The sequence below is a fragment of the Ursus arctos genome, unplaced genomic scaffold, assembly GCF_023065955.2.
Source record: "Ursus arctos isolate Adak ecotype North America unplaced genomic scaffold, UrsArc2.0 scaffold_8, whole genome shotgun sequence".
In the NCBI taxonomy this organism is placed as follows: domain Eukaryota; kingdom Metazoa; phylum Chordata; class Mammalia; order Carnivora; family Ursidae; genus Ursus; species Ursus arctos.
Window position 1 is genome coordinate 56,770,187 of NW_026623100.1, and position 16,419 is coordinate 56,786,605.

A 16,419-nucleotide genomic window follows, 5' to 3' on the forward strand; every position below is an offset into this window, starting at 1 on the left:
AATCGTATCCTAGGCTCTTTGCATTTCCATATGAATTTTAGAATTAATTTATCAATTTCTAGAAGAATATCATGCTGGGATTCTGATTCATGCTGGTATTTTACAATGACTCTATGGATCAATTTGGGAAGAGTTGACATCTTAACAATATTAAATCAACTAACCTTTGAACATGTTGTATCTCTCCATTTATTTAGGTCTTATTTGTTTTCCCTTAGCAGCATTTTGTGGTTTCCATTTATAGGTCTTGGACATCTTTTGTCAGATTTATCCCTAAGTATTTCATATTTTCAATGCAATTTTAAATGATACTGGTTTTTAAAATTTTAAGTTCTAATTGTTCATTGCTAACACAGAAATACAATTGATTTTTGTATATTGATCTTGTATCTGCTAATGTTGTTAAATGACTTATAAGTTCTGTCAGCTCTTTTGATAGATTCCATCAGATGTTCTATATAAACAATCATGTTCAAAAATAAAGACAGTTTTACTTCTTTTCCAATATGAATACCTTTTGCTCTGGCTAAATCCTTCAATACAGTGTTGAATTAAAAACATGAGAGCAAACATGCTTGTCTTATTCAAGATGTTTAAGGAGAAAACGTACAGTCCTTTGCCATTTAGTGTTAACCGTTGGTTTTTCTTGATGACTTTTATCAAGTTGAGGAAGCACCCTTATATTCCTAGCTTGCTAAGAGGTTTTATGAGGAATGGATGTTGGATTTTGTCATGCCTTTTGTTTTATATTTGATTTCTTGTGTTGTTTTTGTTGTTGCTGTTTTCTAATTACATTTACTTTAAGATAATCATAGATTTACATGCAATTATAAGAAGTAATATAGAGATATCTTTATAAACTTTTACCCAGTTCATCCCAATTGTAATATCTTGCAAAAGTATAATACAATATTATAACTAGTATAATAGTGTTGACATTAACATAGTCCATTGATCTTGTTTAGTTTTCCCCAGTTTTTCTTGTATACAAATTCAATTTTAAGATTTATTTATTTATTGGGGTGCCTGGGTGGCACAGCAGTTAAGCATCTGCCTTCGGCTCAGGGCGTGATCCCGGTGTTGTGGGATCGAGCCCCACATCAGGCTCCTCCACTATGAGCCTGCTTCTTCCTCTCCCACTCCCCTGCTTGTGTTCCCTCTTTCGCTGGCTGTCTCTATCTCTGTCAAATAAATAAATAAAATCTTTTAAAAAAAAAGATTTATTTATTTATTTGAGAGAGAAAGAGAGCGTTCACATGAACGAGCACATGGGGGAAGGGCAGAGGGAAAGAATCTCAAGCAGACTCCCTGATGAGCAAGGAGCTGGTCATGGGGCTCCATCCCACAACATGCCCCAAGATTATGACCTGAGGCAAAACCGAGGGTCAGATGCTTAACCAGCTGAGCTACCCAGGCACCCTTACAAATTGAATTTAAAAAATCAATACTGGGCTACTTAGGTTATCTGTTTCTTCTTTAGTGAGTTGTCTATTTCATTTAAGTTGTCAGATTTATTGGCATAAAGTTGCTTATGATATTCTCTCTGTTCTTTTAATATATATTGAATCTGTAGTGATGTGACTCTCTCATTCCTAATTTTGGTAATTGGTGTCTTTTCTCTTTCCTTTGTCTGGCTAGAAATTTATCAAATTTATTAGTCATCTCAAAGAAGCAGCTTTGGGTTTTATTTCTATTCTTTTTCAGTTTTCTATTTCAGCTCTGTTATCTTTATTATTCTCTTTTCTCCCCTGCTTACTTTGTGCTAAATACGTCATCAGTTTCTTAAGGTACAAGCTGAGGTTATTGATTTGAGATCTTTCTTCTTTCTAATTTAGGAGTTTAGTGTTAAATGTCTTCTCCTAAGTACTGAAAACACTCTGGAGGCTGTAAGCTGGGGCAATTATAGGGTTAAGTTTGTTTTCCATCTCTTAAGGATCGCTATCCTTCATTGCCTGATGTCCAGTGTCTTGAAAACTGTTCTTTCGTATATTTTAATTTTTTGGTTATTTTAGGAGAGAGAGTAAATCTGATTTTCATTACTATATCTCTGGAAGTGGAAGTTCTAGGATGTAATTAATTTACTTTTTTTTTTTTAAATTCCAGTGTCTACTAGAACTACAGAATGAAGCTGTGTTCATGTGGACTGCTGAATTGGAAAATATTGCCACTCACTGCTTTAAGGCTTTGGAAAACTCAAATTATGGGGTTCGAGTGGCAGTGTCTAAACTCTTAGGAACAGTCATGGCTACAGCGTTGATGCCAAAACAAGCAACAGGTATCATTTGCCAATCCCTGATGTAGACTGTAACAGATATTTGAAGGCATATGAAATATATCTAAATGAGTTATTTGTTATAGGCAAGTCACTTGAAAGATTTAAATAGTTAAGTGTCTGTCTGCTTTTTCAGGAAATAGAACTACCCAAATGGCATTTTCCTTGATAAAGACAAGACATTTCTTTATGGTTATAATGTGCAAGATAATATATATCAAGTATAGTGGATATATAAGCAAGTAAGATTTATGAAATGGTTTTGTATAATCTTCAAGGGACTGGAATCTGGTACTTTATATGCTTCCTTACTTTCAATCTCTGATGAGTAGATTCCTTTTATAGTACAGTATTATTTTACTTTTTTTGGAGGGGGGACCATTACTGTAAGCAGAATCAGAGACATTTGTCATGTAACTTCTGTGCCTCACATTTCCATAGAGATGCCTCAGTGAGGGTTGTGAGTGGACCCTGAGGGAGCCCAGCCACAGGTGCTACTGTCCCCACCCCTACTCCAGCTCTATGTAGTAGGAGAATCAGATGTTACAGATTCAAGTCCTAGCTCTTATGTTAATTAGCTTTGAGCTAATTTGAGCTAATAAAACCCTTTGAGCTTTAGTCTCTTTGTCTTCAATCTGCACGATTAGATGATGATGACAGGTAACGTTTATTAAGTGCTATGTGCGAGGCACTGAATTCAGCATATAACTGAATTGTTTTATTTAATCCTCGCAAAAGCCTGATGTACTATAAGTACTGTTACTATTCCCACTTATAAACAAGGAAATTGAGGCTTACAGGGATTGTGTAATTTGTGGTCTAAGTGTTCTGTTAAGTGTCAGAGCTGAAATTTAAACCCAGGCAGCCAAATTCCAAAGTCTACATACTTAATCATGAGCTTTATGGCTCTCCTACAGACTTTTTGTGAGGATTATGTTTGCAGCTGTATGAGAAAGGACTTTCTAAACTATGAAGCTCTCTACAAGAGAATGGCAATTCTGCTGTCCAGTGACATTTTAATCTATTGCTAACTGTTGTCTAGAAAGCATGGACTTGACAAAGTTTCTTTGAGTCTGCTCAGTTGGGAGTGAGGGCTGTGATCCATTAGCAGTGTCTGCTGTGGGTGTGCTTTGCTCTTGTTGTGTTACATGTATCAGGGTTAACATTATTAGAGTATGTTTGGCATAGATTTAGTGAATTGCTTTTAATTTCTAGCTCCTTCCATTTTTCCTAGCATTTTTTGCTTCAAGATTGAATTTACTTTTACAAGTACATTGTAAATTTAAAGACTGTAAGAAAATGAAAGGACCCTATCTTTGTAGTAGTTTAAGGATCCTTGAAAATAATTTCTTGAGTTTTAAGCTAGATTTATTAGAAAATGTTATACAACTAATAACAAAATAGATTACTTATGAATTTACTTTTCTTTTTGAAAGTAATGCGCCAGAACGTGAAGCGAGCGACATTTGATGAAGTCTTAGAACTCATGGCCACAGGATTTCTACGTGGAGGGTCAGGTTTTTTAAAGAGTGGTGGAGAGATGTTAAAAGTCGGAGGGTCTGTTAATCGTGAAGTGAGAGTTGGAGTTACCCAGGTTTGTAATGGATACATATGAAAGAATTCTCACATTGCTGGTGAAATCTCATGGAAGACTCTTAGTACACACAGATTTTTAATATTGTCTGTTTTTTTCCCAAAATATTTATTTTACCAAATGAATGAATTACATTCAAATTCCAAATTACACTTATATGGAAGGATAGATTCTTAATGCCGTGTAAATAAGCGTTTGTCTGCTATATTTATATAAGTATACAACATCTTCCCAGACTTTACTTGGCAGAAAATCAGATGTAAAATAATTCAGTTTTAATTGAAATTGTATTCAGATAGCTTGAGGCATTTAGATTTTAATGTTCTCTAATGACCCTGTAGCTAATCATATTGGTTAATACTTTGATTGGATTTATCATTAATGAGTAATCACCAATGTAATTATGAAACTAATCCTGACTTGGAATTAAAATTGCAAAATAATGATTAAGCAAATAAGGTGTTATGGTTAATGATCTAAGAATAATTAATACATAATAAGATAAAATGTTTCTTTGTGGTCTTAGTCAAAATCACTCCAACTATACATTGTTCCTGAAACAAGTGTAAAGTAGAAGTAAACCATTTTTATCTTACAGTCACAAGCAGGGGTTTCTAGTCGTAGGTCAATGTTTATTTAGGATGTGAGCGTTTTCTTATTCCTATAACCTATTACCTTCCTCATCATTAGGATGAATTCAGCTCTCCTTCCCTCTCTCCCTACTGTCTTTTTGCATTCTTCAGGAAGCTACTAAGAACAGTTTTTAGCCAAAGATACTTCCACCAGTAATTCCTATGCTAGAAGTACTAAAAATGTCTTAAGTATTAAATTTTCTCAACCTGAATCTCAAGTATAATTTTATTTTGCATGCTGTGATCATTTATTTTTGTAGTTGCTTTATCAGTAATATCAATTCTTTTATATAATTTATCTGAAGTTATATCTTTATTTATAGGCATATGTTGTTTTTGTAACTACATTGGGTGGTCAGTGGTTGGAGCGTAGCTTTGCTACATTCTTGTCCCACGTACTTGATCTGGTTTCCCATCCTCGGGCGACGCAAACACATGTAGAGGCTGTTTACTCAAGACGATGTGTCTCCTTTATCCTAAGAGCTACCGTGGGCAGTTTGCTAGGTGAAAAAGCCCAGATTGCAGCTGCCAAAGAAATATGCCAAGCTATTGGAAAACAAATGAAAGCAGTAGGTAAGAATTGGTATCTTGATGTGTGTTGTTGATTTCTTTAGTCATTTAGCTTTATGTTATTATTCTTAATAAGTACTAATCTGATTAGTTCATGTCGTTCTGGACTGTGTTTTAATAGTCACTTTTATTGAGTACTTTTGTTATTAAAACCATGTAATTACAGTGACATAGAATTTTTATGTTGAGAAATCGTTCTTTTTGATAGCTGAGTAATATTCCATTGTATACATGGACCACTGCTTCTTAATCCAGTCATCTCTTGAAGGGCATCTTGGCTCCTTCCACGATTTAGCTATTGTGGACAATGCTGCTATGAACATTGGGGTGCATATGGCCCTTCTCTTCACTACGTCTGTATCTTTGGAGTAAACACCCAGTAGTGCAATGGCTGGGTCATAGGGTAGCTCAATTTTTTAACTTTTTAAGGGACCTCCACACTGTTTTCCAGAGTGGCTGTACCAACTTGGCGATGGGTAGTAAGGAGGGCACATATTGCATGGTGCATTGGGTGTTATACGCAACTAATAAATCATCGAACTTTACATCAAAAATAAATAAATAAATAAAAATTTTTAAAAAAAGAATTTTTAAAGATTTGAGTAGCATGTTTGAAAGGTTAGGTTTTCTGTTTCATTTCTAGTACCTGGTATTGATGTTCTAGCTTTCCTGGTATGCTACAGTATATTGCTTTGCTATCTTTAAGGAACAACCTATTGCAATTTTTTTGCTTGAGCCTTTTGTTTTATAAACACATGTTTGTTTGTTTGTTTGTTTTCCTTTTGTTAATAGGTTTAATATGAAGACTTAGATAGGAACAATTACAGGTGGTTATTAGCCCACTGTAGGATATATAACCTCAGTAATTCAGAATTAAAAGAAATGTGCATTTTATAAATTTTTCAGTTTAACAAGTAGTTATTGAGTATTCGGGATTGCAAAGCAGTAAGTCAGTATTTGAATAATGAGTGAGATAAAAGTTCCTGCCTTCATGGAACTTGTAATCCAATCAGGGAACTAAACAAGGTAAAATATACATTCTGTAGGACACTTCAGTTTTCTTAACCTTAATCAGGCAAATTATATTGCCTAATAGTGGTCTTTAGAAATAAGAATTTAATGGGGTGCCTGGGTGGTTCATTCAATTAAGCATCCTACTCTTGATTTCGGCTCAGGTCATGATCTCAGGATTGTGGGATTGAGCCCTACATTGGGCTCTGCACTCAGCGGGGAGTCTGAGATTCTCTCCCTCTGCCCTTCTCCCGTTTGCTTTCTCTCTCTCTGTCAAATAAATAAATAAATCTTAAAAAGAAGAAATAAGAATTTAATGAATAGAGAATAATCAGTAATTTATATTTAAAGAATACATATTAAAAATTTTTTAAATCAGTAAAAGTAAATTCACAAATGGTTATAGTTTTCTTTGTTTATAATAGCTTACTTAGCATACCATTTTTATTTTTTTATTTAAAAATTTTTTATTTAAATTTTAGTTAACATATAGTGCAATATTGGTTTCAGAAGTAGAATTCAGTGATTTATCACTTACATACAACACCTAGTGTTCATCACAACAAGGGCCCTCCTTAATACCTATCACCCCTCAACCCATCCCCCACCCACTATCCTCCATCACCCCTCAGTTTGTTCTGTATCATTAAAAGTCTCTTATGATTTGTTTCCCTCTCTCCTTTTTTACTCCCTTCCCATGTGTTTATCTGTTTTTTTCTTAAATTCCACATATGAGTGAGATCATATGGTGTTTGTCTTTCTCTGACTGACTTATTTCACTTAGCATAATACACTCTAGCTCCATCCACATCAAGCAAACCATTTTTATTTTTTTATTTTTTAAAGATTTTTATTTATTTATTTGAGAGAGGGAGAAAATGCACATGTTGGGGGGAAGAGCAGAGGGAGAGAATCAAGCAGACACTGCGGTGAGCGCGGAGCCCATCATGGGGCTCAATCCCATGACCCTGAGATCATGACCCAAGCTGAAATCAAGAGTTGGTTGCCTAACCAACTGAGCCACCCAGGTGCCCCAAGCAAAACATTTTTAAATGCAGGGCTAACTGAAGGTTCTGAATGGTGAGTTAAAGGGTATTTAAATTAATGAGGTATTGTTCTTTAGTTATATTAAAATAGTAATCTGTCCTAGGTTCACAACATGAAAAATATTTGTAAAATGGTGTGTTGAAGAACTGTTTAAGTGCCAGAAACACTGTGCCAGATTGTGGAAATTAAATAGTGAACCCGACATAGATAGTACCTGATCAAGGTTTAGCAATCAAAAGATAGAGTTCACCCATTTCCAAGTCTAGAAATAGCTGAAAATAAAAAGGTCCATCATAAAAATTACAGTCTGTAATGTATTAATCTAATCTGTTATTATGTATTATATTTTTTATAGTCTTTTTAAAATTTAAATTCAATTAATTAACGTATAGCATATTATTAGTTTCAGAGGTAGAGTTCAGTGATTCATCAGTTGTATATAACACCCAGTGCTCATTACATCAAGTGCCCTCCTAATGCCCATCGCCCAGTTACCCCATCCCCCCACTCACCTCCCCTCCAGCAACCCTCAGTTTGTTCCCTGTAGTTAAGAGTCTCATGGTTTGTCTCCCTCTCTGATTTCATCTTATAGTCTATTAATACATGATGAATGCAAAAAAGGTAAGGAAGTTTTACTGCCATGGAAGGGTTATTAATCTTAAGGTCATAGATTAGCCATTTGATTTTTTAAAAAATCTTAAAAGCAGAATTAAATACAGTGCTACCATCTGGGATTTATGGGCCGAATATATTCTCAATTAGTAATTTGACAAGGAATCTTTAGTTGTCTCATGTTAAATACATTTCAGTTCTGTTGAAAGGTCAGGGAAGGAGGCAGCAAAGCTAATGGGAACTTTGAGGCACATCTCAGTAAGAAATTCTAAAGCCAGTTTCCTTACAGATTTGCTTTCTGGTCAGTAATTTGACAGTGTTGCTATCAATATATTGCAGCACTTGAGGTAGCAACGATAGTAATGAAGTAACAATAATGGCTGCTGACATTGACCGCATGTGTATTGTGGGCAGCGTTGTGCTCTATTCTTTATGTGAATTGACTTTGTAATCCCCACAGTACTCTGAGATAGTCCCTTAACCCTCTCAGCAGATGGGGAACTTGAGACTTGGATTAGTGGAGTGTCTTGCCCAGTGTCATGTAGCTGACGTGACTGGTGGAGTTGGGATTGGAATCCAGGTGCCTCTCTGGGGAGCCAGTGCTTCTGTACACTGTGGCTTGCTGAAGTTGGGTGTATTCCTGGAAGCAGGCAAAATACCTCAGTGTGTATTTCAGTACTGTTATGATGTCATTAAACAGTGTTTTAATTCACTTCAGTGTTTAGTTACACAGGTGTTCTGCTCAGAAGTAATTACATACAGGATTTTAACACCCAGACATGAACTGGTAGAATGTTGGTATAAATATGTCAATTGTATAAATCAAAAAAATTATGCCACAATTTAATTCACCCACATCAAACACATGATTATGTGTTTCCAGAAGCAGTAGTGAATGATACTAGTGGTGAAAACAAATCTGGAGCAGCAGACATCGCAGCAAGCCAGCATGTGATGGTCTGTGCCCTCCAAGAGCTCGGGAGCCTGGTGCAGAGCCTGAACGCTACTGCATCCCCTCTTATTCAGGAAGCATCTATAGGTATGATAATTCACTTTTGCTGGAATTCTTTTTACCATTTAAAAAAAAAGTCCTAAGTGTGATTGATAATTTAACTTCTGATTAGTTGCTTGCCATTACAATTAGTAGTTTTTCAGATCATTTGTTAAAAGTTGGGTTTTATTTAAGTTAAGATTCACTGGGTTTGTGAATGTTGAATAAATAGTGGAATAAAGTTTGGGGAGACAGAAGAGTCATGATAGTTTGTTTCTAATAATTGGCTAACATTTGTTGAATACATATTTAATTTTTATATCAACATTTATATATTTTTTGAATATAATTATACTACGTTTTTTGTAGAAAATGTTCCTTTGAAATTCTCTACTATTTCTGAGGTTATGTGTTTTTGGCAAAGTTCTGAAAGTACTTGGGTAAAACCATAATGATTATGATTTTAATCATTGTGTTACACATATTCTTCTAGTTCATGAAATCATTTGACTTCATAAAGAGCCCTTTTTTGTGTATTTCTCTATAGGACTTTTGGAAACTGTGACTTCAGTGCTTCTTCATCCAAGTATGGCTGCCCGGCTTGCCGCCGCCTGGTGTTTGCGCTGTGTGGCCGTGGCATTACCATTCCAGCTGACACCATTTCTAGACAGGTGTGCAGAACGGCTCAACAACTTGAAAACGTCCCCAGAAGCTGTTAGTGGATACAGCTTTGCAATGGCTGCTTTGTTAGGTGGAGTTCATCAGTGTCCGTTGGGCATTCCTCATGCCAAGGGAAAGGTATGACAGAGACCGTGAAATTATAAGTGCTGTCATGTGGGCTTTAGTCTTTCTCGGAACACCTTCTGTGTTTCATGTTGAGCTGGGTGATCAAACAACAGTTGTACTATAGCAATGTAAAATAGAGTGTTCTGCCAATATGGAGTTGACAGACCCTAATTAAAATTTGATATTTAATTTTGCATAGGAATAGTAGATTTTGTCTGGGTATAGTATCATTTTATTTTAGAAGAAAAAAAGACTCTTATGGTAATTATGTAGAAATCAGAGGGTTTTTTTCAGCTTTTAGAGATAAAAATTCATATTGTTGTATTCAAAGATGTCAGGAGACTATGTTATTGCATTTACCATTTTGATAATAATAATAGTTGAATGGTTTTTATGAGTCAGTTCTTTTTTCTTTCTCTTTCTACTATACCTACTAATACTATTATGGTTTTTTTCCCCAAGAATATTAAGTGTTTATGTAAATATTATTTGCAACTTTACATATGTAGATTGGGGCTAGGTTTTTAACTTCTTATTCTTTCTGGGACATCAGGCCCAGATCCTTCGTTCTTAAGAGTTCATAGACGAGCCATGACAGACTGTGGACTCCGGGAAACAAACTGAGGGTTTTAGAGGGGAGGGGGTGGGGGGGTTGGGTTAGCCCGGTGATGGGTATTAAGGAGGGCATGTATTGCATGGAGCACTGGGTGTTATACACAAACAATGAATCATGGAACACTACATCAGAAATTAACGATGTACTGTATGATTAAAAAAAAAAAAAAGAGTTCCATAGCTACTGTTTGAATCTTGGCTTCCATTCTCCTTTTGTTGTTCAATTGCCTCCTCTCTGATTATCCTGCCTGCGGTCTTTCTCCCATCTCCCCACATCACTTTCATGTTTCACATTAGCTCAGAGACCCTTTGGGACTACCCAGTGCTCAGAGAATAAATCTAATCCCCTCTGTCTGGTAAACTGGCACCTCCACAGTTTGCCTTCATTCTACCCATTCATTCTCATTTCCCTCTGCTCTACCTAGACTAGTCATCTTGCTTCCTTCCTATGTCTTTTTCAGCCTTCATGCCATTATTCACACATTAGAATCTCGTCCCCCTTCTTGGTCATGTGTACCAAACTGATCCATTTGTTTAGAGGCCCAATTCGAGTGCCATTTCTTTCGTGCAATCTCCTCAGAGCTACTCCATCTTGGATAACCTCCCCTTTGCAGACCAAACTACATCTGTCTTACTGTTTTGTCATTTAATCATGTGCTGCTTATTACTTGCCGTTTTCCCTCTGACTTCTCTAAAACTGTAAGTCTTAGCTTAATGGCAGAAACATAATGGGAGTTCAACAAATCTCTGAGTATAGGAGAATACTACTACCAATAATAGCGTTTATGAAATGGTTACATGAACCAGCACTCTTCTGAGTGCTTTGCTGTATTAACTTATTTAATCCTAGCTGGAGTGAGGTTGGCATTCCTATTATTCCTATTTTACCAATGAGGGAACTGAGGCAGGGAAGTTAACTTATCCCAGGTCAGAAAGCCGGGAAATGACAAAGCTAGGATATGAACCCAGGCAGTCTGGCTCTGGAGCTCTCTCTTAACCGCTGTGCTGTGTGGGGCCTCCTCAGAGACAGCCGTGCAATCAGAATTAAGTAGGTCTTGATGTTGCCTCTTTTAAAACATGTTAACAGCAGCAACAAAAAAGGACAACTTCTTTTTTTAACTAAGCATACTAGCTATGTATATTCTTATTTAAATTCTTATTTAAATTGTTTCAGTTAAAATCCAATTCTAAACTTCTCTTGCAGATGGTAGTTAGTATTGCTGAAGATCTCTTACGAACTGCTGCCCAAAATAGCAGGCTGTCTTTACAGCGCACCCAAGCTGGATGGCTTTTACTTGGAGCACTTATGACTTTAGGTATAGTCATATTTGAGTAGGATCTTGTCTAACTGTATAACTGTCAGTAGACGGTAAAGAAAATTTGATTTAAAAGTATTAAACTTCACATTTTAGACTTTGAATGACATGATAAAATTGGTGAAGATGTTTTTCCTCTTATTTGGGAGTAGATTCCTATTTTTGGTAATTTCTGCTTAAGTGCATTTAATGAGAAAATTGTTAACAAAATTTCACCTTTACTATCAGAAAAGCCCTGGTCTAGCTAATTGGTTTAGTGTTAACCGAATGATGAGAGTACTGGGGCACATTCCATCCCCAGAGTGATGTGAGTGACATGATTTTGGTTCATGATTTTAGTAGGGTTATAAGGTCACATTTAAATGATCTTGTTGGTGCTGCTTTTCTGGGGTTGCCCGTCTGCATTTCACTATCCTAAGTGCTATGACAAATCTGAGATGCAGGCAAAATTTAGCACTGTACACAGAACAGAAAGACATGCTGTCATGGAGATGAGATGTGTCTACTTTTTAGGTCACATATTCAGCTGCTGCTGTGAGAAAGGGTGTGTATGTGTCTGTGTGCTACAGAGTCACTCACCACTTCTACCTTCTGGAAGTTATACTTTGACCTGGTTTTCTAAAGAAAATAAAAAGTGCTAACTTTTCCAGAAATTTATGTTAAATATGTAAAATGATACGTGAAAGGAATTTCTTAGCAATGTAAATTCTTAGTTCTAAACATACTGCTCCTCTATAAAACAAAATTAGCCATATCCATTGCCCCCCCCAAATGGAGGAATATATAGATGTGTGTGTGTGGGACTGGGGGTCTATGTTTATATACTTATGTATTTATAGAAAAGATACAATAAGATGTGTCCCAGATGTATTTCATTATTGATAATGCATGATCCAACATTCTGAATATAGTTGGGTAATTTCTTTTAAAGTACTTTTTATGGATTTATGTTTGGCTGCTAAAAATATTGCTACTTTGTAGGTGAGTTTTATTATGCTTTAATAGATAGGTTAAGAAACATTTTCAGGTGGGGGAGGAGGAAGTGGAGGACGACGGTCAGAAGGTATATCCTTGCAGTTCTGAGCTAAGTACAGGGATGTGGCATGCGGCACTGTGGGTCCAGAAAACACTCCTGTGTGACAGACAGGAGAGCTGATAAGAGAGTCAATCCTGAGAGTTGGTGTCACAAGAAGAAAATTAAAAAAATTTTTTTTTCATTTTATTGTGTCTATATGAGATGATGAATGTTGGCTGCACCTGTCGTGGTACTCATTTTACAATTATTTGTAACCCAAACCATCATGCTGCACATTTTAAACTTATACAGTGATGTGTGTCAATCATTTCTCAAACTGGAAAATAAAAGACACATATTTACTATTACAGATAAAGATAGAGTGAAATGATAGGTATTGTTAAAGCCTGTGTGGGGGGTCTTTGACTTTTGTTTGTAGTATATGTTTTATATATATGGTTATATGTATGGTTTCACATTCTTGTTTTCTCCAATAGGACCATCTGTTGTTCGTTATCATCTGCCCAAGATGTTGTTACTGTGGAGAAATGTTTTTCCCCGTTCTCTAAAGGAATTGGAGGCCGAGAAGGCCCGAGGCGATTCTTTTACCTGGCAGGTAACATTGGAAGGTCGTGCCGGAGCTTTATGTGGTAAGAACTGAAAGGATTGCACTCTCAGAATATTATTTTATTACTAAAATATTTGTGAAGGGAAGGAAAATCACTACTTCAAATTTTATTTTAATGTGTAATGATAAATTCATAGACTTGTAGATTTAGAAAGAAACTTTATAAATAACCTGTGCCGGTTTGCTAATTTTGCAATGGAAATGAAGCTGAGACTCTGAAAACGAGGTTAGCATTAGTGGTAAGATGAAAGCCGGAGCCCAGGCCTTTGATTGCTGGTTATTGCAGTTGTCCACCTGTCAGAGAGGCAGTGGCCACCACATAAACAGCCCAGTCGGTATTCAAAGGAAGAAGAAACTCAGGATCTCCAAGGTTACTGAGTTGACAGCAAGTCTTTTCATAATGGACAGACAGCTAGCATTATCAAATCTGCAAATGTTGATGCATTTTTTTCCAGACATCAGTATTACAAAAATTATGAAAAAAGTTGTTTTTATATAGAAGTCAGCAACTTACAGGAAATGCTCAAGTTTGGTTTCCTTTGAGAACTAGAATTATACTGGGTGACTCTGTTCTTTTTTGGTTTATCTCAGAGTGAAAAGTCCTTCTTTTTCCAAATTGTGGGAAAGAGATATACACTAAAGCATAAGGGCGGCAGGGCAAGGGGCCTGTTTTGTTCCCACACATCTAAGAGCTGTTTTTGTCTTAGTTCTGTAGCTAAAGAGGCAGCAAAGATGTTCCTTCTCACTGAGCTATTTTGTGCACTCTTGGTTCTGTCTTGAAACCGCTTTCTTTGTAGTTATCTGAATTTAGTGATGTTACAAGACCTTTGATTTCCCACTCACAGAAATCTCCTAACAAATATCTTCCCTCCCTCCACCTTTCTTCTAGCCTTTTCTAATGATCTTTCTCTGTAGTTGCAGTTAGTTCTTCTTGTGGTTTGACCTGATTTCAGAACCTTGTGTTTTATAATAATGGAGAATTATAGGTATCTTTATATAATTCTATAATTATTTTATTTCACAAAAGCTAGCCTAAATCTGTTATTTTAAAAATTTTATCTAGCAATGAGGAGTTTCGTTGCACATTGCCCTGAGCTCCTAACTGAAGATGTGATTAGAAAATTGATGACCCCTATTGAATGTGCCATGACTATGATGTCACAGTAAGTAAGCAATTATGACAAGTTAACATCCAATTTTACATATTTATAAATAGTCATGTTTTGTGCTTCCCTCTAATATCATATACGAAACATATAAAACTTTACTGTTTTAAAATGACTTTAAAATTATAGTAATGGTATGGATCGAAATAAAATTGTATTTTATAGTGTTCCAGTAAAGGCCATGGAATAAACTAAAATGAAAATGTTATATTCGCCAATGTATTTTGACAGTTCATCGATACACTACTGAAAATGTTTTAAGTAACACTTACTCTAGTGCTGATACCAACTATACTTTTGATATTTTAGCATTCCATCTGTAATTAAAGCCCATGGAGCCCATCTGAAAGCCAGTGCTGCAATGGTCCGTTTAAGACTTTATGATATCTTGGCTTTGTTACCTCCAAAAACTTATGAAGGTAAATAAAATTTACGGTATCTAATAAAAATTTTTCAGTATACCTTTTCAGTTCTTCACAGTATTATAGAGTTCTGACTAAGACTCTCCCCTGACTTTGCAGAGGAAGACAACCATTTTACTTTTCTTTATATAGAGTAGCTAACACTTGTTGAGCACTTACTGTGTTCCGGGTCTGTTCTAATCCCTTTACGTGCATTACCTCCATTGACTCTAACCACAACTCTGTGAGGTAATGCAGCTGTATTTTATGAACCGTGGGTACAGAGAGGTAAGGTAACTTGCCCAAGTCTGAGATCTAGTAAGTGGCAGAGCTTGGATTCAAACCCAGCTGGTTCAGCTTTAAAGTCTATGCTTTTATTTATTTATTTTTTTAAAGATTTTTATCTTTAAAGCACAAGGGGGAGAGAGTTAGAGGGAGAAGCAGACTCCCTGATGAGCAGGGAGCCCCATCTGGGGATGGATCCCAGGACCCCAGGATCATGACCTGAGCTGAAGGCAGATGCTTAACCGACTGAGCCACCAGGCGCTCCTCTGTGCTTTTAATTACTATCTTAAACTACTTCATCTGTATTATAACATAGATAATAATTTAGGAATCTTGACAGACAATTATAATGTACTTTGCAGATATCAAATATTATATAAAGTACTAATATTAAAATAAGCTATTGATTTGTCTTCAGTTCAGCCACGCCTAAGAATTCTCATGTGCTCTGGTTCAGTGTTTGCACATCATTGGGTAATTAATAATAAATAATAATTGTGTCATATTTAATATATTTAAATAGATCTTTAAAGCATTAAAATATTTTAATATATTTAAATTTATTAAGTTTAAATGTGAATATTTAATATAGATATATATTTGAGTAGTTTTGTTACTTTAAATAATTTGGGCTAAAAGGCATAATACAATAATAAAAAATAAAATATCATTATTGTGTGTTTAAACCAGCATTAAAATATTTAATATAGATTTTTTTAAAAAAAGAGAACAGGGACTTAATTATTTCATCCCTGTAGAACATGTTGCTTCTTTCTGTGGGCAATGATTGTAATTTTCATAAAAATTATTCTTTCTTATCTGATCTGATGTTCTGTTTTTTAGGATCTTTCAACGCGCTTCTTAGAGAACTGGTAGCAGAATTCACTTTGACTGACAATTCAGCCAACACAACTACTTCCCTCCTCAGATCCCTCTGCCATTATGATGACAGTGTTCTTCTAGGTTCCTGGCTTCAAGAAACTGACCATAAATCAATTGAAGACCAGGTAGCAAACCATACAGGGAATTGAAATACAACTGAATCAAAAGCAGTGGTGTTGATGAGCACTGGGTGTTATATGCAGCTAATGAATCATTGAACACTACATCAAAAACTAATGATGTCCTATATGTTGGCTAACTAAACATAATGAAAAAATAAAAAAAACAAAAGCAATGGTGTTATTATACATAGTCATTTAAAATATTGCAGACTAAAGTTTTATTTTGGCTTTCTTAGACATTTAAAGATAGCTTCCTGATGGTAGATAAATAGTGAAAAAAGGTAAATTTCTTGCATTCTTTTAAAAAGAGTTACTAAAGCTTCTTTTAATGAGTTTTTTGGGGGTTTAAGTTATGCACATTTTAAGGTGGGCAGTATAAAAATGTTTTAGAATGAATAAGCATTTTCTTAAAATTATACAAGGTGTTACTGATGGCTTGTTTCATGGCCAGATCATATTTTTATCTGTTTAAAA

General features: G+C 35.5%; 1 protein-coding gene across 4 annotated transcripts in view; it reads left to right on the top strand.

The window, feature by feature from the left end:
• Positions 1 to 16,419, top strand: part of HEATR5B (HEAT repeat containing 5B) — a 102,335-nt gene that overhangs the window by 11,378 nt on the left and 74,538 nt on the right. For all 4 annotated transcript variants that reach the window (XM_026478912.4, XM_057308953.1, XM_044391174.3 and 1 more), the window contains exons 6-15: positions 2,104 to 2,275; positions 3,709 to 3,866; positions 4,822 to 5,071; positions 8,622 to 8,777; positions 9,277 to 9,527; positions 11,335 to 11,446; positions 12,959 to 13,111; positions 14,153 to 14,252; positions 14,565 to 14,674; positions 15,785 to 15,948. In XM_026478912.4, coding sequence (XP_026334697.2) covers positions 2,104 to 2,275; positions 3,709 to 3,866; positions 4,822 to 5,071; positions 8,622 to 8,777; positions 9,277 to 9,527; positions 11,335 to 11,446; positions 12,959 to 13,111; positions 14,153 to 14,252; positions 14,565 to 14,674; positions 15,785 to 15,948 — 1,626 coding nt within the window. The remainder of the gene's footprint in view (positions 1 to 2,103; positions 2,276 to 3,708; positions 3,867 to 4,821; positions 5,072 to 8,621; positions 8,778 to 9,276; positions 9,528 to 11,334; positions 11,447 to 12,958; positions 13,112 to 14,152; positions 14,253 to 14,564; positions 14,675 to 15,784; positions 15,949 to 16,419) is intronic.